At 45.8% G+C, this 24,653-nt stretch overlaps 1 protein-coding gene across 4 annotated transcripts in view; it reads right to left on the bottom strand.

The window, feature by feature from the left end:
• The window catches only part of CD86 (CD86 molecule), a 65,484-nt gene that overhangs the window by 11,214 nt on the left and 29,617 nt on the right, over window positions 1-24,653 (bottom strand). For 3 of the 4 annotated variants that reach the window (XM_084800504.1, XM_084800501.1, XM_084800502.1), the window contains 4 exons: window positions 17,187-17,236; window positions 7,731-8,066; window positions 4,584-4,880; window positions 444-1,170 (listed from right to left, as the gene is read on the bottom strand). In XM_084800504.1, the coding sequence (XP_084656630.1) occupies window positions 1,034-1,170; window positions 4,584-4,880; window positions 7,731-8,066; window positions 17,187-17,236 (820 nt within the window). In that variant the 3' untranslated portion in view covers window positions 444-1,033. Of the gene's footprint in view, window positions 1-443; window positions 1,171-4,583; window positions 4,881-7,730; window positions 8,067-17,186; window positions 17,237-24,653 lie in introns of those variants that run through there. The other variant, XM_084800503.1, reaches the window with a different exon arrangement.

Genomic DNA, 24,653 nt, shown 5'->3' with positions numbered 1-24,653 from the left:
CTAAAAATGACATCAAAAGAATGTCCTGAATAAATGCTGGTTAAATTACTCTTAAAAAAGTAAAAAATAAAAATTTAAATACAAAATAACCCCCCCCCAAGCACACAATTAATAAATTAATTGAGCAGTCACTTCCTAAAGAAACTGATGATCAATAAATAAATACCCACTTCCCACTACTTAACATACAAGTAAAAACTACAATGAGATCCCAATGGCATCTCAGTCAAGAGTGACTGTCATCAGGAAAGGGAAAAAATGATAGAAAGGAAACAAGGAAAAAGAGGTTTGTAAACTGTTTATGGAAATGCAAATTAAGGCAGCCACTAGTATGGAAGTTCCTCAAAAGACTAAAAATAGAACTGCCATGTGACACAGCTATACTATTCCTGTGTCTATAACCAAGGGGATTTAAGTCTGCATACCACAAAGATATTGACACATAGACCATGTTTATTATGTCACTATTTACAGTAGCCAAAATACAGACCCATCAACAGGTAAATGAGTAAAGAGAACATGGGATATATACATACATATATATGTACTATAAAGTTTGATTAAACTACCATTAAGAACAAAATTATGTCATCTTAAAGTAAATGAATAGAGCTTACCATGCTCAGCAAAATAAGCCAGACTCAAAGATAACTATAATGTGGTTTTGCTCATGCAGAATCTAGGTCTAGCAATCACTTTTCTTCTGAGAGTAGAGGGAAGATTATCAGGAAGATAGAAGGTCATTGGTGTGTGTGTGTGTGTGTGTGTGTGTGTGTGTGTGTGTGTGTGTGAACAAGTGACGATATGGGGAGATGAATATATGCAAAATACAGCATAAACATGTGAGTGTTGCAGTGAAACCCATGGTTTCATATTCTCATGTAAAAACAGTTAGCTCAGCACTGGAGACTTGACTTGGCTTGTTGATGCTACGTAACATTGCACCACTGAGCCAGCTTCTCATCTTGTATGCTCATTAAAAGCAGACATTAGGTGCTCATCCTCAGACTGGACAATGACACTCATCACCTTTCTAAGTGCCGGGCTGCTCCTGCTTCTTGCACCGTAATTTTGAACAGAACAGCAGCACACAGAACAATGCAACAAGGACACCGGCAGCCACAGCCCCGAGTGTCCATTTCTCTTCAACAGCTGCAGTCTCTGGAAGAACTAGAAATGACCACAAGTTTTCCATTAGTACGAAACTCATTTACGAAAGGTTTAAATTTGCTGCTTGTCTTCCATCCCCCCTCCCTCCCTTCCTCCCTCCCTCCCTTCCTCCCTCCTTCCCTCCTTCCCTCCCTTCCTCTACTCTCCTTGGGTTCAACGGCCACAATCTCCTAATGGGTGTCTACTTCGATGTATTTGATTATTATTACTACTGGGGAAGGCCCCGGCTTCCTCAGCCAGCCTTTCAGCACACCTCTTCTGTTAGAAAACCTTTGCTATTTCTTCATTCCGTGAAAAATCAGATCCCTGAAGGGCCAGGAATTATTTCCTAGAATAGAAATGCCTAACTGCAGTCTGGCAAGTTGATAGAAAGCTGAATAGCTCACTTCATAGACCTTTAAAGGAACAGTTCTTCTGTTTAATCCTAAATTGTAGGAAAATTTGGATCCAAATCTCCCATAGTTTAGGTACAACTTGTAGGCATGTGCTCTGTCCCTAGAATAGTAAGGAAAAGAACTGTAGGCGTCGTAAAGCATATTTAACACCTTGTGAGTGTGTCTCTGTCTCACTTGAATCCATTTGCAGTTTCCAATAGAGGAGGCTATGCTTTTTTTTAATATGAAGACTTCTGCCTTTTGACACTCAAAAAGATTCAGTAGCTGTGGTGGTTTGTATACAAATGGATCCCAAAGAATCACGCATTTGAATGCTTCGCCATAGAGAGCAGCACTTCTAGGTGGCCTCATTGGAGTAGGCGTGGCTTGTAGGAGGAAGTACGTCACTGTGGAGGCGGGCTTTGAGCTCCCCTATGCTCACCATATGGTGGCTCAGGCGGCTCACCTCTAATGTGTTCTGATGCCCTCTTCTTGCATGCAGGTATGTACATAAAGACGGAGCACTCATATACATAAAATAAATGACTAAATAAAAATCTTTAAGAGGTCTCTTATGTTCAAGCTACTCCCAGTGTGGCACAGTCTCCTTCTGCTGCCTTCGGGTTAAGATGTAGAACTCTCAGCTCTTTCTCCAGTGCCACGTCTGCCTGCGTGCCACCATGCCTCCCGCCATGCTGATAATGGACTAAACTTCTGAAACTGCAAGCCAGCCCCAACGAAATGTTTTCCTTTATTAGAGTTGCTGCGGCCGTGGTGCGACTTCCCGGCAATAAAACCTTCGCTAAGACACTAACTAACCTATCTCTGATCAGGGCCCAGATTAAGGACACAGGGATGTAAGCCTGTTTGATGAAGTAGCTAAGGCTAAAGCATCAGTGAAGGTGGTACCTGCGGATGTTCTAATACAATTGATGTGAGTCACAATGAGTGTATGGTGTTGACAAGTCCCTGTTCATTTGTAGACAAAGGTGTGGGAAACTGATGCTAGTGGCTGCCTGAAGGTGTTAAGCATCAGGTCCGGCTTAAAGTATCTTCTATATGACCAGGAGATGTTGCAGTAGGAGCAACTAGGATATCTGGGTGACCCCATCTTTTACTAGGTTCTCGGTGGCTGAGACCTCCGAGTAAAAAGGAAACCAGCACTAGGAGAGGGGTAGGTTCGGTTGCTTAACTGGCTATGGGCACTAGACATGGGGATGTTTCTAGGAATATGTCTATAGTTACTGAAGGAGGTACCAGGATCAAGGAGGAGGCAAAGCCAGGGGATGCAGAAAGGGATGGATGGATGGATGCCGTCAGAAGGAGCAAATCATAGCCTGGACTGGAGAAGGGGCGTAGAAGCAGAAGGCAAATGGCTGGGGGCGTGGGATCAGGCTTGGGATAAGCAGTGATGGGGGTCAGGTGGGTACAGAGTGTCTTTATTGTAGGAGGAACGGTTGCCTGTCAGAAGTGGAGTACAGGTGTGGATTAGCTCCCTGTGGGGCAAAGCTGGGACGGAGTTTCAACCTGTTCTTTTGTGGGTTCCTTTCTCTGTGAGGCTGGGCTAAAAATCTGGCCCCAGAGTTTTCTCTAGCCTTCTAGAGGCTGGCTAAAAAAGGCTCTGTTTTGAGAACCAGTCGCGAGGAAGGCCTTCTGGGCAGGAAGGGAGCACTGGGCAGCTGTGCTCAGATGAGTTGAGAAAACAAAAAACAAAAAACAAAAAACCCTGCGTTCCTTCCAGAGGTGGAAGGGGGCTTCTGGCTTGTAAAAGGCCAGACTACACTTTATTACAGATAAAGACAAAAGAGTCAAACAACTACATTTTAATTCACTAAGCTTTAAAAAAAGGACAAGGACAGTGCTATATGAGAGGGATGGGGGTTGCGCTGCCAAATCTTCCAGCCCCTGGGTTTTTAATTAAGCGTATTTGAATAGCAGGAGATGCTCCCAGGACACTTCCCAGGGCTTGTCTCCAGGGTACCTTTGATATGTTTTTCTTCAAAGAGCCAGCTTTTCACACCTTTTGTGTGGGTTAACACATTTGGGTCTGGTGGGTTGTTACCAACAGGGGGCTCCGCTCACCTATGTCTGAGCTCAAAGCTTACCGGGGAGGGAGCGTCTCTTCCGCCTGTAGACAAGGGTCCACATTCTTTCATTATCATGGAAACCACATCAAAAACGTGCCCCAGGGACTCCTTCCCTCAGTCTGTCCTGAGCACACTCCCTGCTCTGTACCAGATACATCTGGTTCTCTGTGGCCCTCTCACCCGCTGAGCACGCATGCTATCTCAGCTTTTCTGTGCAGAAAGTCACTCCAAATTTGAGGGTCTTTCATTCAGAGCTCTGTCCCCCCCCTTTTAAACCATATTTACTAAGCCCAATAATCTGTTTTACAGTATGATAAGCCCCCCCCCACCCCGTGCCTTTAGGAAGAGTTACCTGACTTTAAAGATCTTGCCTGCCTCTGAATGCTCACAGGACTGGTTATCAGCTTGTTTTAATGTGAGGCAATTGTTTCCATGAGCTATACTTTAGATTTGAATTTCATCTTTAAAAAAAATTTCAGTTTGTCATATGTGTGCATCATGGATTTATTTTTCTGGAGGAGGCTCAAGAACTAGATGTCTTCTATCCGAGTTTTCATCCTTATAACCCACAGGAACTAGAAGGACTCTGTACACACAGTAAGTACTGTTGGGAAGCAGGTATATACAGAGTACATATGCATGTGTGCATACATTTCTGTATGTGCATGTATGTGTTTTAGGCAATCGAAGGCTTCTTGCTAGGAGATCTGTTTTCTATCTGCAACACCTCATCACTGGGCTTCAGGGCTAGGACCATGTGCCTTCAAGTACGGCCCAGGTTCATGGACTCTTAGACCTTGGATTACACAAATGGACCAGTAGCCTTCTATTCGGGTCCTTCCTGGTGGCCCTGCTGGAGGGTTTTCCAGCAAGCAGTGAACACTGGAGGACTGGGCTGAACTGTTTGCATATGACATGGGGTGAAACAGGTCGTCTTGGGAAGCAGCCTTACCTAAATTGTGAAGCACGGAGGTAATATTCATCGACTCAGTTTCCAGGACACACAAGACGGTCACGCTGTACACACCATCTGGGAACGGGACTGCCAGGCGGATGGAGACGTCGAACAGTTCTGTGACATTGTCTGGTGATATCTGCATGTCTTCACCGTGTTTTTCGGTTGAGTTAGATATCAAAAAATACATCTTTGTAGGTTTTGGATAGCCTTGCTTAGATGAGCAGGTCAAATTTATGCCAGAATCTCTGGTTACATTCTGAGCCAGCTCTATTTTGGGCTCACTGAAGTTAGCTGGAAACAGAATAGAGATGGAAACAGTCGGTCCTAAATGAAGGTGTATTTATGAAGGAACAGTAAACAGCTGACGTCAACCCCGATTGGGATACACCAGGCGATCTCAATGTGTATAAAGTGTGCACCCATAGTGAGAGTTATGTAATAAGGCTACATTTATCTTTCAAGAAATACATTTACTCCTTATTTAAGTCAAGAGAGTGCTCTCCAGGAGAAGGCTAGCTGAAGTTATCTTACCAAGGTCCATGGTGAAGCCACCACTATAAGAAGTGGGGTCCCAGTGGAGACTTGCTCTAACTATTGGGCCTATAGGAAAGTATTTCGGCTTCCCACTCAGGGGTCGAGCTAAAATTCCACCAGGAACTCACAGGGTTTACGGCCCTTGCTGTGCTCTGGGTCTCGTCCTTAAGAACCTAAGAATGTGGGTAATAAGTGGAGTCTTTGTGTTTACAAACCCGGAATATTGGTTTTTGACATGACTATCATTATGTGCTGTAACAATGGTGGTTCTCAACCTGTGAGTTGCAACCCTTTTTTTGGGGGGGGTCACATATTAGATATCCTGAATATCAGATATTTATGATTCATAAAAGTGGCAAAATTACAGTTATGAAATTAGAAGTGAAATAATTTTATGGTTGGAGGTCACCAGCACATAAGGAATTGTATTAAAGGGTCACAACATTAGGAAGGTTGTGGACTACTGTGGTATAAGAATTCACCCATCTGTGGGCAAATTCAATGCTCCCTCATCTTTCTATCCACTCTTGTTTTTAGGGCTGAAGGGCACTGGCACGTAGATCCTGGACCTGACAAATGTGCAGATTCTATATACTAATTGATAGTTCAGTATGAAAGGCTGGGAAGATGGCTCAGCCATTAAAGGCTGGACTCATAACCAAAAAGATAATACAATGTATTGTTTCTAAAAATGGAAGTCATTTGCATGCCACCTTTGTGAGTTTTGCAACAACGATGTGCTCCTTGAACATTCTGCTGATGCTTGCGAGGATTACTAGATTTTGTTTAGCTTTGTCAACAATACCCTTTGTAGCCATGGGTTATGTCGCAGTACTAATATACATTATAATAAATAGGTAACTGGCTTTCAAAGCTTATCTATGGCACTCCTAAAACACACAGCTTCTCAAAAGGTGTCTGCCATGCACTGAGAGCGTTATTGACTTGGTAGCCCCATCTGAGTCACACTGTGCTCATGGGGAGCAGCACTCCTGTCTATGTCTGGTTTTGCCTGTTTTATCCCATGAGTTCAGAAAGTGTTCATTCTAGGAGGAAACGTTGCTTCTCACAAGATGTTGGTCTGCCTTTTCCAAGTTAATGAAGAATTCATCGGATCCAGCAATACCACAGCTCGGTGTCTACTCTAGACAAATACAAACTTAGGTCCACACAGAGGCTTACAGTTGTACAGTAGCTTAAAACTGGAAACAACCCAGTGTCTTTTGGTGGTTGACAATATAATGCAATTCATCAATTAAAAAAAAACTTGCAAATTTCTGATTACACCCAATTCAGGTGAAACACAAAGAGCATTTTGCTGATTAAAGAAATAAGTTTTAAAGGTTAAACATATATGCTCAGCTCCATTGTATGCTATTCTTGAAATGACAGAACTCTAGGACCCAAAGCAAGAGCTATGTGTAAACAGAGAATGATTCCGTAAAGGAACTATCCCAGAGGAGATTGTTCCAGTGTGATGGAAGTGTCCTGAATCTTCCCTACCATGGTGGTTCCAAATATCTATACAGTATCTATCAAATTAGTAAATACGGACTCACATGATAGATTCATTCTACGGTGTGCTAGTTACAAAGGTCTGTAGTGACGTGCAGGCTTCTCAAAGCCTGGTGAAACTGAGAGGATGGGTTTTTTTGGTTTGTTCAGTGGGTTGTTTCCCTTCTGTTTCCTGAGCTCATGGTTGGGGTAGCAAAAACTCATAAACAATCTATGGAAAGTTGAAGGGAAAGCCCATCTCAGCTATCACCACTGGTAGGACGACTGTGTGTGTGTGTGTGTGTGTGTGTGTGTGTGTGTGTGTGTGTGCATGCTCATATGTGTGTGTTTGTCTCTGCATGTGTACTCACATGTGTACTTGTGTGTGTGTGCATATGTGTGTATGTGTGTGTGTACGTGCTATGTGTCTATGCATGTGTGTTTGTTTGATTCTGTGTGTGTGCTGACATGTGCATGCCTGCATGTGAGCATGTGTGTGTATAGTCTGTACACATGTGGAAGTGAATGTCAGATGTCTTGCCTCAATAAGTCTTCACCTTTCTTACTTTTCATCAGCCTTTTCACCGGACCCGAAGCTCGTTGTTCCTATTAGGTAGCTGGCCATGAGCTTCAGGGATCCCCTTGTTTCTGCACCCGACTCCCTACCTCCAAGTTCTGAGGTTAGGGGCACATGCACTGCTCTTGGCTTTTTATGTGGGTTCTGGGAATCCCAAGTCAGGTCTTGATGCTTGTGCTGTAGGTGTTTTATGCACCGAGCCATCTTCTCAGCCCCCTGGGTAAAAAGACCTAAGGCTAAAAGGGTGCAATGCCACTTTGCCCATTGCTTTAATCTGGCGTTACTTTTGTTCAGCCAGCTCTAGTTTATCTCTAAAGAAAATTCTCACTGATCCCCAAGCAACAAACCACTCAAGTAGAAAGGGCCTCCAGCTCTCCGCTCTCAGATCCCACATTCCCATCAAATGGATTTCCTAGAAGTGGCTCTCTTCAGCCTTCTTCTCCAGTCTCTTTAAATCCCCACCCTCCATGTTTTTTTGCTCATTTATGGTCTTCCCCGAGTCGGCCAACAATCGATACACAACACTGACCACATACCGACCACTGTTAGCCTCGTCTCTGTTTTATCGATTATAGTAGATCCTTCAGGCTTTTTCTTTTGTACATAACAAATGTACACGCCCATGTCTTTGATCTGTGCATTGTGAAGTCGTAGAACCCAGTCATCCTCGTCAAAGCTTGTGCGGCCCCGGTACTCGGCACTCACGCTCTTCAACTTCTCTTTGCCCCAATAGTGCTCGTACAGAACCCTATTGTTCTGGTCCTGGCAAAATACTATCAGCTCACTCAGGCTTAGGTTTCGAGCCTTTGAAGATAGGCAGGGCAGGGATGCAGTCCTATTGAAATACACTTGGCTCTTCATGGAAACGGCATCTGAAATAGGACAACTGAGAATTAGGGAAGAGGAAGTGAGAAGGAAGAAGCTGCAATCCTCTAGCACAGCACCCAGCCTCCAGCTCGTCGGTGAGTGATGAGTCTAGAGAGTTGGACGCTAGGGTCTGGAACTAGGCATGCGTGCTGGGCGCTAGCGTCTGGAACTAGGCATGCGTGCTGGGCGCTAGGTTCTAGAACTAGGCATGCGTGCTGGACGCTACCGTCTGGACCTAGGCACGCGTGCTGGACGTCTGGAGCTTCAGCCTCTGTTCTTGCTCCACGATCCACTTGTGCAAGCTGCAACCTTTCTGAGTCTCAGTTTTCTTGCCCGATTAAGGAGGTGATCTGAAGAAATTGGCTGTGCGGTTCTGGGATTTTCTAGAGTGGAATAATGCTCACTGTGGTTGGTCACAGGCCTCCATAATTGCTGTGTCATCCTCTTAAACCCTTCCTGCCCCGTGTTATCTTTTTATCCTTTGGTCTGCTATGGTTAAAACAAAAAGATAGCCGACAGTGGTAACACATTTGCTACCACCCTTCTATTATTCTTCATTAGTTGGGAGCTCCGCTAAGCAGCCTCTTTGAACTTCCACTGCTTCCTGCTCCCATGGCTGCTGTTCTCAGGGCCAGAAATAGGGTTTCAAAATGACTCAAGTAGTCAAGCGACGTCTCTATTCTTAGTGACCTCTCTAGGCTCCTTCAGGGACCAGAAAGGAAACTGAGCAAACGTAGATGCTCTTGGGAAATTGTGGTGGTCAGGGTATTTAAGGGGCATGAGTAAACTGCTGGGAGTGAATTACAGGTGGAAAGGTGACAAAGTCTTATTGGAGAAATCCCAGAGAAACCCCCCAGGCCGCGTTGCCCTGCGATCTTTTATAACACTGAAAGGAACGTGCTGGAAAAGTTCAGAGGAAGAACATGCTGGCATAAGGCAACTTGAAGGACTTTTGGTGGCTGCTGTTGGTTCACATGAAGTTGGATGCTGCCACAGGGAGAAGGTTGTAAAGAGACATTTGTCCTTCAGGACTCAGGAAGGGAGAGAAGGGAGGGGTCAGTGGTGAGGGAGATGAGAGGAATCCCACTCGCCAAGTGTTGGTGGGTCAGGAGAAATTAAATTGACGTTGATCATATGGCCTTCTTTTCAATAGGAAGTAGACAGGTGCAATGGCGTGCACTTGGCAAAGCTGAACTGCCTGCAGACCACCCCATGAGAACCTATGACCACGAGGTTGCCAGCAACACCACAGTCATCAGTGAAGTGCAGCGCGCGCACGTCTGGGTTGGAGGGAAGAGGGAAATCACTGGGCTCCCACATTAATGAAAATGGGACCTAAGGAAGCCGCAATTGGCCTTCTGCGGCACCTTTGCTAAGTGAGAGGCAAGAGTGCCACCTACTGTAAATGTTCACAGCGCTGCGAGGGTTGGGTGCTGGGAAAGAGCAGGACACATTCTGGCTTGGGTCTAACATTTTGCGTGACTCTGGGCAGATGATCTAATAGAGAAAGCAAGCAGGCAGCTCAAGTGCTGGCCAGCTGTTGGTTGATGTGACGACGTTATTGCTATCCGCCGCGTTTTCTGGGTCTGGAGGTAAATTTGCCCTGAGTTTCTTACATCCTCTTGACACACATTTTTTTTTCTCCCTATGTGGAGACACACAGTACCTACTTTCCTTCCCATTCACTCTCTTTACTAACGGACAAATACAACTTCACCATCCCAGGCTCTGTCTCCTGAAGAGAACACGGACTTTGCCGTCTTCTCAGCTTTCTCTCTATCTACCAATACAAAGCACACCAAAGCCATTGGCTCCATCTGGGAGCTGGTCAGAAACCTAGACTCTCTGGTTCCACCCAGGACTCTGAATCAGAATCTGCGTTTCACTGAGAAACTCATATATAGGAAGCTGAGAGGATCAGAGCGGATGAGGAGACACATTCATTTCTGCCCTCTCCAAGCCCCGCCCCCTCCCCATGGGGTGTAAACCACTGCATAGCCATTCTGAGTGGGACTGAAAGTGTTTCACAGTCTAGATACTTTAGCTCATCACCAGACCCTGGTTTTCTTGATGTTACTCTGAACCAGGCAAGCACATCTTCTTAACTGTGACCATATGGGGAAGATTTGACCCAAGGTCTGTTTTTTCCCCAGTGGCTTTAGGCCTTCACAGTTATGGTCCCCAGAATGTGGGGCCTCTAAGCAAGTGAACTCCCTAGGAGTCCATTGGTGGAAAGCACTGAGAATCCCTCCCTCCTCTAACACTTGGGTAAGAGAAGGTCTTTAGATTTACTTGTGACTGCGTGCTGTGTTGATGCCAGGAGCTAGGCACACAGGAATTCAGCCAAGTCTCTCCCCACCCAGGAAATAGTCATCAAGAATACTAAAGGAACAGTCAGAGTGTCACACGGAGCCCATAGGCTGAGAACCATGTGAGCCTCTGACTCCACCACGTCATTCTTTCCTGGTCACTACCACACACACTCAGGTCATGTTTTAATCATCTCTTCCTCATTTGCTATACTCATTACACTCAAAGCTCTTTCTTCTTTTTGTGAACTTCCTCCAAAGCCTTCCTAGGCCTGCTGAGAGGCCCGTTACGCCACTGTACTGGACTCCGCTATAGCTGGACCTCTTCCATAAATACGCCCCCTTGAATGTGCTTTCCACGAAATCTGGATCTACCTCAAAGACCCTGTGTGGCCCTCAGACACTGCTAGCTTCATCACCAAGGACTTGAGGAGCTCCTGTCCACACGGAGGTGTCCTGTCTCATGGTTGTGAACCACTAAGTATTGGTCACTACCTCTTCATTCAAGGAGGATTTTGGTATTATATTCAGGGCTGTTCCTTCTAACTAATTTTCGATATAACTGCCAAGATCATCTAACAGTTCATCCACCAACAGTCTTATATCAAAGTTGCTTGGCTTCAGCAACCACAGAGACCCTCGAGGACCCACAGACTGGTCCAGCAGCCTTCTTTTTCTCATGACACGATCCGGAGCAATGTACCAGGAGGCTTAATACCTCAGGTGTCAGCCGTAAGCTGTGGTTCCTCCAGTGTTCACTCTCACTTTCTATATCTGCTCTTCAACTTCATTGAGACTTTAGCTTGCTTAGACCTCAGCCGTGACCTCGCAGTGCGTTTGTTGTTTCCTTGAGACAATTCTTTTGAGAGGAGAGGATTCTTATCTGGTTTTGAGCAACATGGTAACTAACAGCTCTCAAATCCTTGATAAATAGTAAATGTGACCAAGAAACTGGATTTTTGTTTTGGGGATTTTTTTTTCTAGACAGGGTTTCACTGTGTAGCCCTGGCTGTCCTGAATTCACTTTGTAAACCAGGCTGGCCTTGAACTCACAGTGATCCCCCTGTCTCTGCTTCCCAGAGTACTGGGGTTAAAGGTGTGTGCCACCATGCCTGGCTAAAACTGGGTTATTTTTACAGTGCTGAAGACAGAAATTAAAAATTTTCATCTCGTTTAACTTTAATTAATTAAAGCTTAATGAATCATATTACATGGCTGAGAAACACTTAAAGAAATGCTCAACGTGTTTAGTCATCAGAGAAATGCAAATCAAAAAGACTCTGAGATTCCATCTTACACCTATCAGAATGGCTAAGATAAAAATTTCAAGTGACAGCACATGCTGGCGAGGATGTGGAAAAAGAGAAACACTCTTCATTGCTGGTGAGAATGCAAACTAGTACAACCACTTTGGAAATCTGTCTGGTGCTTTCTCAGAAAACTGGGAATAGTGCTACCTCAAGACCCAGCTATTCCACTCCTTGGAATATACCCAGAAAATGCTCCACCACACAACAAGGACATGTGCTCAACCATGTTCATAGCAACCTTATTCATAATAGCCAGAACCTGGAAACAGCCTAAATGTCCCTCAGTTGAAGAATGGATAAAGAAACTGTGGTACACTTACACTATGGAATACTACTCAGCTATTAAAAGCAAGGAAACCCCAAAATTTGTGGACAAATGGATTGAGCTAGAAATGATGATAATGATGAGTTAACCCAGAAGCAGAAAGACTCACATGGTACATACTCACTTATACATAGGCACTAACCCAAGAGGCATGTCCCATGAAAGTCTTCACTTACCAGGAGATTGGGATAGATGTGAGGACATCCTACTGGGACTCTAGGTAAGAAAAATATAGGAGATGGGGAAATAGAAGGACCCAGAGGGTCCTAGAAACCTACAGAAAGAACACCGTGACGGGTGGATTGGGGCTCAAGGGCATCTGCCCAAACTACTGCACCAACCAAGGACAATATAATAGTAAACATTGAACCCCTACTCTGACCTACCCAATGGACAGGACACAGTTATGTGGAGAGTGGGCACTGACTCTGACATGAACTCTGGTGCCCCATATTTGACCACATCCTTTTGGTGGGGAGGCCTGATGGCACTCAAAGAAAGAATAAGCAGGCTACCAAGATGAGACTTGATAGCCTATGACCATATAGTGGGGGAGGAGGTCCCCCTCGGTCTTAGACCTAGGGGAGAGGAATAGGGTGAAAGCGGGAGGGATGGAGAGAGGAATGGGAGGATACAAATGATTGGATAACAATTGAGCTGTAATCTAAGTAAATTAATTAAATAATAAAAAAAGCTTAATGAATCACATATGGATAGTGTAGACAAAAATAACACAGCCTTTTAACCATTTTTCAGCAGTAAAAAGCCAGCAAAGTGCCTCTTTGCCTTAGTAAAAGCCATGCTGAGGAGACTACTTCGAGTCTACAGATCTGATCTTATAGCAAGGTGGATGACCACCCTGAGAGGAAATGATTTTTGAGCAGACAGGTGACATTTGGAATCTGCGATGCCCTACTTGTCTGAACGTGTCTCACCACCCTGTCTCAAACAGGCCCCCTCTGCTCTTGCTTTTCATGTCGGTTGAATCCCTGGAGGAGTGAACAGAAACAGCTTCCTCTCCTCCGCATTGCTCACCCCCATCTCCTGTGGAGATTTCCTGACAAAAGATGCTAGCATCTTCCACCAGTGCAGTCCCCACCTGACCATTCCACCCAAAGTAGCACAGCTTTGTCATCCAGCCTGCTTGGAATAAACTTCCTCAGTCTGACGTCCTGGCTCATGTGTCTGTTCTCCCAGTAGATGCTTATTTATTATGGTGTCTGGACTCCTTCATTGGCATCTCAGACACCATATCCAATGGCCTGGTGGATGTTTTCACTTACACAGCAAGGGATACATTCTTTTTCCTCTTAAATCTGAAAAGACCCCAAGACAGTGGCTAAACTAAGTGACTCTATGGGCACAATAGGTTTGAACTGTACCCCAGGTACTTGATTTGGTGACAATAAACATTGACCAAAAAACAAAAACAAAAATAAAAGCACACAAACTAGACGCAAAGAGTAAACATATAAATGCTACTTTCATCTGACATCCAAGCCAGAACCTATAAAAACTTAGGGGAAGACAGAATGCCTTTCCACAGAACGTGGAATGAGTCTGAGGCTGTTTATGTACATACTTAAGCGAAGAAGGACTCTTCCACTCCAGGTTTACTGTTGACCAGTGTTGGTCAGATGGAATGAGAACGCTCGAACCTGGAGAAGCCTCAGACAAAAAGAGATCAGCTGCTGATGTCCAACCTGACCAGGCATGGTGTACACACCTGTTGCCATAGCTATCTGATGGCCAGGCTGGAGGTTCCCTAGAATGAGAGGCCAGTGAGATGATTCAAAGGTTGCTGTACAAGCCTGGTGACTTGAGTTCGACCCTCAGAACCCACATAAAGGTGGAAGAAGAGGGGCCTGGAGAGATGGCTCAGCGGTTAAGAGCACTCTCTACTCCTCCAGAGGTCATGAGTTCAATTCCCAGCAACCACATGGTGGCTCACAACCATCTATAATGAGATCTGGTGCCCTCTTCTGGCCTGCAGATGTACATGCAGGCAGAGCACTGTATACATAATAATAAAATAAAATAAATCTTTGGAGAGGAAAAAAAAAAGGTGGAAGAAGAGATCCAACTCTACAAGGTTGTCCTTTGTCGGACATGGTCACACCAGCTAGTCTGAGGCAGCAAATGTGGTATCTAATTTATAGGCAAAGAGAAGATGTGAAAGGTGCAGGCGGCAGGACAGAACTGTTCTTTATGTCTTATCTGTCTTCATAAATCACCCAGCCTTGCAGTTTTTTTTTCCTGTGCCAATTACTATACCTCCTCTCTCTAGGTCTTTACTCCCTAGCTCAGGAAACAGGGGTGTATCTTGAGAGGAGAGACAGATTAACTTCAGATTGACTTTTTGTATGCTTAAAAATGGGTGGGTTTTAATAAGACACTCTAAGTCCATTTAGTGCTGCTCATAAGCACGTGTATGTGGGCTATCCACTGGGGGGCATAGATACCAATGTCCCCACCCCAAGAAAAGTGGGGCTCTCTCCCTCCGTAGCGATCACTTGCCATTAGCATTTCATCTAGAGATGGGGAGCAGCCCCTCGCCGCTTCTTGCTGGAACGTTTAACACTCTTGATCTTATGGCCGTCCTGAGCAGATAACCACAACCTCTGTGAAATCACATGCATAACAGCCATGTCATGTCCTGAGGCCAGCGGTCACAGAACTCCTGCTCATCCTCCGGATCTTACACTCATCTCCTCTACAGTAATGTTCACGGAGCCTCTGGGATTAGGCTTGTGGGCGGGGGTGTTTCATATATGCATATTCAGAGTTGAGAGACGACGGATGGGTGGTATCTTGGAGGGACCAAGGGCTTGGAGAGGAGTGGGGTGGATATGACTAAGATACGTTGTGTGCATGTTCGGAATTAAAAAATAAACTAAAGAAGTATACTTATAAGTGGTTATACGTGCTTAAGATAGTAAAAAGAACGAAAGGTCGAAGATGGATGGCAACTGTTTTATCATTATGTTTATCGGTGAGTGACGGAGCGGCAAGTTCACTTCCTAGTGGTTGTTGCTGTTTGCCTACCATCTTTGAGTCTGTTCTTCCCCAACATATAGCCTCTCCACATAAATCCCCTCGCTACAGTGAAGCCTCAGTTGTCATTCAAGAGGTTTTTTTTTTTCTCATGGTTTCACTTTTATCGCCCCCCCCCCACACCCCTTTCAAGAGCTAGGAGTTTCCACATGGTTTCAGAGCAGGTCAAAAGTGAAGTGACACCTGTCCTTGCTTTTGATGGGTCTCTCAGTTTTACTTACTCACTTTCAAAGGGCAGAGCCAGGAAGTTGGGGACAGAGAAGTTGTCTCAGTTAAGCTGCTACTGAATATTTGTTTCCAGGGCAGTTCTCTCCCTGGTCATGAAAGCTAGGCTTGCCACTCTGATGGTCAAGGCCTTAGATGTAAGGACAGCAGGGGTGTGGCTGGACATAGAAGGATGTGAAGGGGGCAACTTGTCCACGAGGAAGGACCAAGCTGAAGCTATATCATCCACCAAAGCTATTTAACACACATACATGCACACACACACACACACACACACACACACACACACACACACACATACACACACACAAAGGCACACACACATGCACATGCAGGCAAACGTGCATGCACACACATATACAAACACCACACACACAGAGTTGTAGACACAGGCACACACAGATATACATGCGTGCACACACATAGAGACACATACAGATACACAGACACACACAGACATGAGCACACACGCACACATGTGCACACACGTGCATACCCACGTAAAGTAAAACCTCTCTTTCTCTCCCCTACTCCTGATATTTGTATGTGTGTGCAATTTCCCTTTCTGCCTCTCCAGGAGCTGAGGCTCCAGGCCATTGGCCCTGGCAGGTGGAAGCTTCTCCTCACACCCGCTGGATAGGTGAGCATCTCTGTAGACGTCACACTGGTGGCCTCAGCAAGCCTCAGGAGCTAAGCAGAAAAGACAAATCAAGGCCTGACTCCACCTGCTGGGATCTGAGGGACTATCTATCTGTTCACAATGCTCAAAGCCTCCTCACCCTGCCAGGGCTGGAGACAGGGACCCAAGGGCCTGTTGGGTGCCAGTTATGCAGGAGGTGGTTTTGTAGACTTAGCTGCTTAGTCAGCAGCCGGGTGGTCAGGGGTGGCCTGCAGCTGCTGCAGGCATACCACAAGCTTAGCTGCCCGGTCTGCCTGTCACCAAGGCTGAGGTGGCTTTCCTGTCAACGCTGAGGTGGAGAAAATGAGTACAGGAAAGGGTGCGCCCCGCAGAAACAGAAGGGCGTGGAGTTGCAGGATGCATCTTGGGGGCTCCTGTCAGCTGCTTGTAAGCGCATCCTAGAGGAGGCTAGTGAGCCGGGGCGGGCTGAGTTAAGGAGACCTCACACTTCTAAACTTTAGGGAGCTATTAAGAAAAAAAAAATCACACAATTCAAATGCAAAATGTCACCCAGCAGGAGAAGACTGTGATGGTGGGAGGAGGGTGGGGGTGGGGGATTGGGGTTAGGGGGTTGGTAGTTGGGGGGTTACGGGGGGGGGGGTAGGGGAGTTGGAGGGAGGCATCATTTATAGGGGGAAATGTAATTTTAATCTTACCTAATTGTGGTTTTCTTATCTATAGGGAACTCATGAAGCATTAGCGTCCTTGGCTCTAGGGTAAATTGGTTGGCTTGATTAACTGGAGGTCCAGAGTCACAAAACGTGACTGGTATAAACTAGGGCACAGGCTAAGGAAGAAGAGTGTGAGTGGTGGGGAACTGGTGCAGCTCAGAGAAACCTTTGAAAGCCCCGCAGCTGTTTCCTAAGGGCTCCAGGAGACTGGAACTAGGGACAGGGAAGGCCAGAGTGTGTATGTGTCGGGTCAAGCAAGAGGCGTCACTGCAGTGGCCTTCCGTAGACCTGGACGGGACACTCCACCTTGTGCTGTATGTCTGGACCCTGGTGGTTTGTTTGCAGAGGAAGGGGATGCTCTGACTGGAAAACACCTGGGCACCGTCCTCATCCTTCTTTAGACTCTAGGAAAGTTATTTGTCATGGAGTCTTAGGCAACTCTGGTCAAATGTGAGCAAACCCCACTAACCCAGGCCTGGGCTTGCAGCAGTCCGACGCACGCACAGGAAGACAGCAGAAGGACGCAGGACTGGACACAGAAGGGATTCTTACCTGAGAGCACGAAGGCTGTCACCAAGAGAAGGAATCCCAATTCCATGATGCTAGAGTTTGAAAAGACACGAAAAAACTAAGTTAGAACGCGAGACCGTAAACACGTGTTCACTGAAATGTGACCCAGGAATAATATTTGAAATTCATGTGGGTTCACACATTCCCTGAAGTCATTTTTCCCCTCTTAGTTTCACACTCACAGGGCGTATTTCCCAGTCTCCTTTGCAGTGAGGTAGACCATGTTCCTGGTTTCTGACCAATGAACTTTGGGCAGATAAGATGGCTGCTACATTCAAACAGGATGCCAGAGGCTTCCTCCCTTTCCTCCTCCCTCATCCCTTCCCCCTCCTCCCTCCTTCCTGTTCCCTCCTCTCTCTCTCCTTTTTCTTTCTAGACTCAGGGAATCCCAAGAAAAAGTCCAAGGGCCAATAAGATGGCTAAGAGCTCACAAAGGCAGAAAGCTGTTTCTTAGAATGAAGTACTAGAAAACGCTGCTCCCCACCCCTCCCCCCCCCCACAACTGATGGGGACTGTGACACTAGCAAGATGTATACTTGATATTAGAATATCCCATGAGGCTGTGGGTCATTCTGCTGTAGAGCATAGCCTTTTCTCAAACAATGTAGGGAATATGAGGAAACACAGAGAGACACTTGAGGGATATCAAACTTCCTTTGACTTTCCTGTGGTTTCCAAACTTCAGTGTGCACAAAAGTCACCAGGAGAGCATGTGAGACGCTTTCCTGAGCCTCGTGCACAGAGAATTTGACAACAAGTTGAGATGAAGTGTGTGTGTGTGTGTGTGTGTGTGTGTGTGTGTGTGTGTGTGTGTGTGTGTAGCAATTCCCAGGGCTACACTTTGAGAAGAACCGCCTGACGTGTTCACTTTATCGGCAACACGAAAGCATCACACGGGCCTTTATAACATCGGCCGCTCTTCCCTTCCTCTCCTTTTCTCTCTGCTTCTCTGCTCCTCACTCACCATCGGCCAAAATGACTGTAGGGCTCACAGGAAACACAGGGTAACTGGTGGGGGTGGGGGTGGAGGCGGGGGACAAACCAAGTACAGCAGTTTGGAGCGGATCCCAAGACAAGGCCACTGCTAAAAATGCTTACCATAGACTGTGCCGCCTGCATTGGGAGGTACTCAATTGGCTTGTAGCTTTTTAATGACTCATATGAAAGAAGAAGCCTAGCAGGTGGATTGCTACCCATCTCGGTACATAAAAGGAGACGAGAGCTTTGGAATGAGCACACAACTGTTATTCACTGAGCTGCAGAAATGTCTTCCTTGGAGGGTGGAGAGTCTGTGCCATCCTCCGTCCTTCAATTTGCATATCTACACTTCCTTCTGCTCGTATAAGCGCTTGGTGCAGGGCCATGGCCTCACGTGTGTTGTGTTTTTTTCTTTTTATGCTTTGAGACAGCATTCTTTCATTAAGAAATTTTAGAGGCTATATCTGTATGTAGCACAAACATTTTAAAGTGAAGGTGATTCTTGGATGTGGTAGTATATGCATTTTACTCCCAGCACTTGGGAGGCAGAGGTAGATATCTGTCTATCTTTAGTGAGTGAGTCCTAAGCCAGGCTGGTCTATCCAGGGAGTTTTAGACCAACAAGGGTACATAGTGAGGCCTGCTTAAAGACAAACAAACAAACAAACAAACAAACAAACAGAAAACAAAATAAAGGTGATGTATTACTTAATTGTCTGGTTGTTGCAAGTATCTGATAAAAGGCGCTTAAGGAAAGAAGAGAGGGCTTATTTTGTCTCCCAGTTTTGGGGTATAGTCCACACGGCAAGGAGGTCATGGGGTCCAAGCTTGAGGCACCTGGTCACATTGTACCCACACTGCCTTTTCCTTTTCGTTCAGTGTGAGACCACAGGCCATGGATTGGGGCGACCTATATTTAAGATAGGCTGCCTTGCTTTAATTCACCCAGCCTAGAGGCTCAGTCACAGGCATCCCAGGGGCGTCACCTCGGTGAGTCTAGATTGGTGCTTCAAGCTGGTGGCCGCTATTATCTGCCACAGCGATAAACAGGAGAAAGGAAGTCTCTCTCCAAGAACTCCGGACCCCGGCCTTCTAGCTTTCTTCCAAAGGCCTGGAATGACCAGCCTGTCCCAGTTTCTTGCCTTCACTTAGAATTATTTTAGACAAAACAAAATAATAACATAGATCCACATGCTACTCTTATTTTATTTTAAAGGACAAGTAGTAGTATTCAGTACTTAGTTTCGCACATGTACTACCTGCATGGGGATTATTTTTACTGGCATTAATTATCACTCTCATGTTAACAATTGCATACTATTCTACTGCAGAGTACTTGATGCAAATAGCCAGATAAGTTGCTCTTAATCTCTGGTAAAGAAAAACCCAACTTATACTCCGTCTCACACCTGCAGGAGCTGGCTGTTTCCTAGAAGCATGGCCAAAGCCTAAAGGGTAATATGCTTTTAGTTTTCACAGATACAGAGAGATTATCCTTCCCTGTCATGTTAAAACTTCTATCAACAGGAGACTGCTTATTTTTCATGTACTTTCTGTATGTTTTCTAATTTTTGATCTGTACCATTTTTTCCTTTTTTTAAATTATAACTTATTCACATTACACCCCGATTGTTATCCCCTCACTTGTATCTTACCATTTAAAGGTGACTATGGATGGCACTTTATTTTAAGTTTCTGGAAGTGCTTGGGATTGAACCCAGGGCTTTGTTTGTACCAGGCTCCACTAACTGAGTCCCCCAGCCCTCTCTTTATAATTTTTTTTTTAAGTTTAGTTTTTAAAAAGTTTAGTTGTGGTAACATACATACAAAGTTGACTAGACTGCTCATTTTCAAATGTGCAGTGGCGTTTGTAAAACCTTCACATTGCACAACCGTCAACACCACCATCTCTCCTGACAGAAACCCTGGACTCAAGAGACAGTGACCGCCCCTCCTTTTCTCTTCTGTCCCTCTCCAAAACCACCCTCTGTCTCCATGGATCTGACGTTTTTCTATGTAAGCGGGATATTACAATGCTTAGCTTTCTGCCGTGGCTTGGCTTCACTTGGCACAGTGCCGTAAGGCCCCGCGTCCGTCGGGGCCTATCCATGTTGCGGCACCTGCCAGCATTTCCACGCCTCTGAAAACTCTCACGCTGTGTTTAGCTTATGCGCTCGCCCGAAGACGGCTGGCTGCTTGAGTCACCCACGCCTTCTGAGGACCGTGAAGAATGCTGCTGTGAACACAAGCGTACACATTTCTCCCCAGTTTTCTGCTTTCACTTCTTTTAGGTACAAACCGAGAAGTGGAAGAGTAGGTCATATGGAAATTCTATTTAAAACTCTCTGAGGAACCACTGTACAACAGCAGGACTCCACACACCCAGCAGAGGCACCCAATAACTGACTTCTCCATACTCGAAAGCTAATACTTTTCTGATTTATTTTTCAAAGTCTAAGCCACGTCTCTGAGGTGGTTTCCATTCTCATTTCAAAAAAAAAAAATTTTTTTTTCTTTTAGGAATTGGAGCATCCTGCCAAACAATTAAGATGTTCATATCTTTGTCCTATGTACTCATCACACATTTATTTTCCCCCATTTTTGAGTCTGGTGTTCTCTTGTTAAGCTGTAGGAACATTTCCCCATCTAGAATATAAACATTTGTGATAATGTTAGAAGTAAGCTCAGTTGCTAAAACTTAAGATGTTCAATGTATGAATTGAATGTCTGGTTCCCAGTAGCTTTTTCCCCCTTTCTCACAGTAACTGTCATGGACTTTAGAGTTTAGCATTATCTGTTGAGCGGGAGCCGACGTGGCATGAGGGCAGAGCCTGGGAACCCATCTCCTCAATCTGAGTCACTCAGAGCGCTCTACTTCTCATGGATCTGAAGGCTGGGGACTCTTCACGTCTGAATTCCAACATAAATATAAGAGTCTGTATAAGACCTGAAAAATCAACACATCGAACCTAACGGAAGAACTTCTCCCTGCCTGACATGTCACACAGACAGGGATACAAAATCAAATGATGCTATACACTTAATAGATTAGCTTAACTCAAATAAGCACATGAAACTATTATGACAGAGGCGCTCGATCTGTGGGTTGTGACCCCTTTGGGAGTCAAACAACTCTTTCACAGGGATAGCCTAATACCACGGGAAATATCAGATATTTACAATCCAATTCCTAACAGTAGCAAAATTACAGTTATGAAGTAGCAGCAAAAATAATTTTACAGATGGGACGGGGGGTCACAGTAACTTGAGGGACTGTTTTAAAGGGTCACAGCATTAGGAAGGTTGAGAACTACTGTATAACGGCCTTTGGAAAGTTTGAACAAATAGTTCCTGTAACTCATCGGGTGGGCGAAGCTCTGGCCCTGCCCAGGAAGTCCATGCTGTTGCAAACTTCTCCGTTTGGAAACTTGCCTTTCCCTGAGCAGAAAGCAGCGGCCTCCCTCACTTGCTTGCGTCGACTGATAACCAGTTTTGTGAGGTGTTTTGCTTTCTTTTTGCTTTTTTGCAGGGTGAGGATTTGATAAGGGGGCGGGGTCCTTGCTCTATAGCTCCCGTTTGCCTCAGCCTCCCAAGTCCCACAAGCACACCCAGCTTAGCACTGTTTTATCCTCTGAAGCTACCTACAACAAGCCTAACGTAGGTCATCAAAGGCCCTTTAGGGGCTTGAGGACAGCAGTCTTCTTCTTCCTCATGCACTTGCCTCACCAGTCAGGCTTGGTTCTCCAGGGCAGCAGGACTAGTGCTCACGTGGAGACTGCACAGCAGCCCGGCAGATACCACAGACACCTCCAGTGTCCATTCCTACAACAGTGACACAGCCCTCCTTTAGTGTGTGTGTGTGTGTGTGTGTGTGTGTGTGTGTGTGTGTGTGTGTGTGTTAGGAAGCCAGTTCCTCCCTCTTGTTGGCTCAGAAGAACAAAGATGTCCCTTCCCCAGGAATGAACCCCGCCCTCCCTCAAACCCAGGCAAGACTTTTACCAGGCGGCCCATGAAATGGAAACCTTCGCTATTCACAGAGGGAGCAGTGAGCAAAGGTGGTGGGAGAGGAAAGAACCTAAGAGTTTATGGGGGCGGCGGGGGTGGGGGGGGTGGTGGGGGTGGGCAGCTCTCTGACAGATTTCTGTGCCTGGAATCAGAATGAGGTCCGGAAGGTGGGTGAGTTAGTGAGACCCCTAAGAAGGAATAGTGTTCACGCAAGAAGAGTTACATTCTAGAGACCAGTGTGTCTGCAGGCCCCACAGAACCAGGCCCCTCACAAAACACAAATAAGAGTAGTGGGTGAGAGGCCGATTGCCCTGTTGTTTTTCTTGGTGAGATGAGGTTGTTCATCTCCATGAGAGAGAGGAAGAACCAGTTTCATAGGGGTGAAGCTATGTTTGAGGTGAGGCCAAGCCCCAAGCCTGGACAGCAGAATTGAGAGGCAAATGGATCCAGCTTTACTTTAAGACAGCATGGTTCCCTTAAAAGGGCCACAGATTCAGCAGTGCATGGGCAGCACAGTGAGTAATAAAGATTCTGAGGCTGCCCACTGGGGTAAGAGCAGGCAGCGTGTTCCCAGGACAGATCCTGAAATCACTACAGGAGCCTTGGGGAGAGCCTGGGGTGGGGTAGGATGGAGGCAAAGCATCCACTTGCATCGTGGGAGGCTTTGCCCTAGTAGGCGAATCGGTCCACAGATGCTGCTTGTTCACCTGCTATGTGCTAGGCTGCTCTGCTCCGCCCCTCACAGGCTGTAGCAAGGCACACCTGCAGGGGTTCCCCAAGAAAGAAGAGTGGGGAAGAAAAGAGAGGGGATCAAAAAAAGGGAGGCGGGATTTTCTGAGGTCTGAAGGAGTGTATACAGAAAAGGAAAGATGGGGCTACACTCTCCTGACAATGGAGGTGGGAGAACTGGGAAAATACTTTGTCTTAAATGTAGTGGTAACAGGGCACTAGAGAAATGCTACTAAATGGGATATTTTCTTGGCAAGGCTGTTCATTCACACAGTCTTAAAGACAAAATATTCGCTGCCTATCTTCAGCCTTAAAGCCCTTCCAAAGGCTTGGGGAGATATAAAGATGTGTATGCCTGGGTCCCTCATAGAGCATTAAAAAAGAAAGGCAGAGTATCCACCAATGAGTCAAGCCAAAATACACTGCAGAGAGTGGTAGCATTTAGCTTCTCCCAGAGTGCAGAGTTCTTTCTACAAGCAAAACAGCAGATGCCACACCCACTGAGGCAGGACCGGGTCTGATAGCTGAAGTGCACTGAGGCCTGGCCACTGCTCTATGTCTGTGTACGCTGATGAATGGACAGACCAACTGTTGGGTGGGTCCATCTGCTGCCTGAGGGACACAAATCCTGAGGACACCCCTTGCTGGAGCCTCTGTTTGCCTCTAATGTGACATACTGTGCTGAAGTAATTCACAGAGTCCCAAAAGCCACATGCTTACAGCAGCTAGCATTATCTGGGACAAATAGGGTGGAGTTATTTCTTTTGATACAAAGTGTCTGAATATAAAGAATTGGAGTCCTGTGCCTTTGACCCATAACAAGTCTCTGGCACAGTGACATGTTCTCTGACATCCTCCAATCACTTCTTCTCACTCCAAGGCTAGCCTAGTCTAATCACTTCTGACTCCAAGGGTAGCCCCACATTTGACCTGTTCGATAATTAGAATGCAGTATTTTGAGAAACGTTCTGGAGTTTCTGAAACTAGATCAGAAAAAAGCCTTGTAGCTGTTCCATGTCTTTTTCAGAGTGTATCTCCTCAGGATTGAGTCCACCATGTAGAGCCTTCCACGCCCCTCAGACCACAGTGGCAGAGAGCCTATGTCTAAGTTTGGGTCAAACATTCTAGCTCAATCCAGCCATATCTGCTAAGCTACCAGGTAACTGAATAAAACACCATCCACTGATGCCATGGAGGATGGGAGAGTCCCGTTCCCCACCCCCCCAAGGCCTAATTCTTGACCCATATAACTGTATGAGTGAACTGGTCCCGCTGTACCTCTGGGGAAAGTTTGTAATGTATGCATAAAGAAAACAACTAGGTACCAAGTAGGTGAAAGGTTGGGAAGGGGGTGGTAAGCTAGGAAGGATTCTGAGTAAAAGTGACATCACAAGCGAAGGCACTGAGGCAGTGGGGGCCTTGAGAAAAGATTAGGGACTGTCTGTGGTTGAAGTGTAGGCAGGCAGGAGACTAGGCTGAGAGTTCAGCACGAGCCAGAACACATTGCTTCATTGCTTAGATATGATTTTGTCCTGTATCGTGACACAAAGGTCCATCCCTAAAGAAATGACCGCAGAGTGACATAATAAAAATGTTACACTGAAAAAAAGGGCACAAGAAGCCTACTTCACTATAATTGTTGGAGTAAACATGATGACTATTTGGTCAGGGATAGTTTTTTAAAAAAAAGCAGAAAGAAGTGGGTTGATCAAGAAATAGGACTACAATCAAGAGGAT

This window comes from Acomys minous (genome assembly GCF_964271855.1).
Source record: "Acomys minous genome assembly, chromosome: 11".
Lineage (NCBI taxonomy): Eukaryota > Metazoa > Chordata > Mammalia > Rodentia > Muridae > Acomys > Acomys minous.
This window is presented reverse-complemented; position numbering and strand designations above follow the sequence as displayed.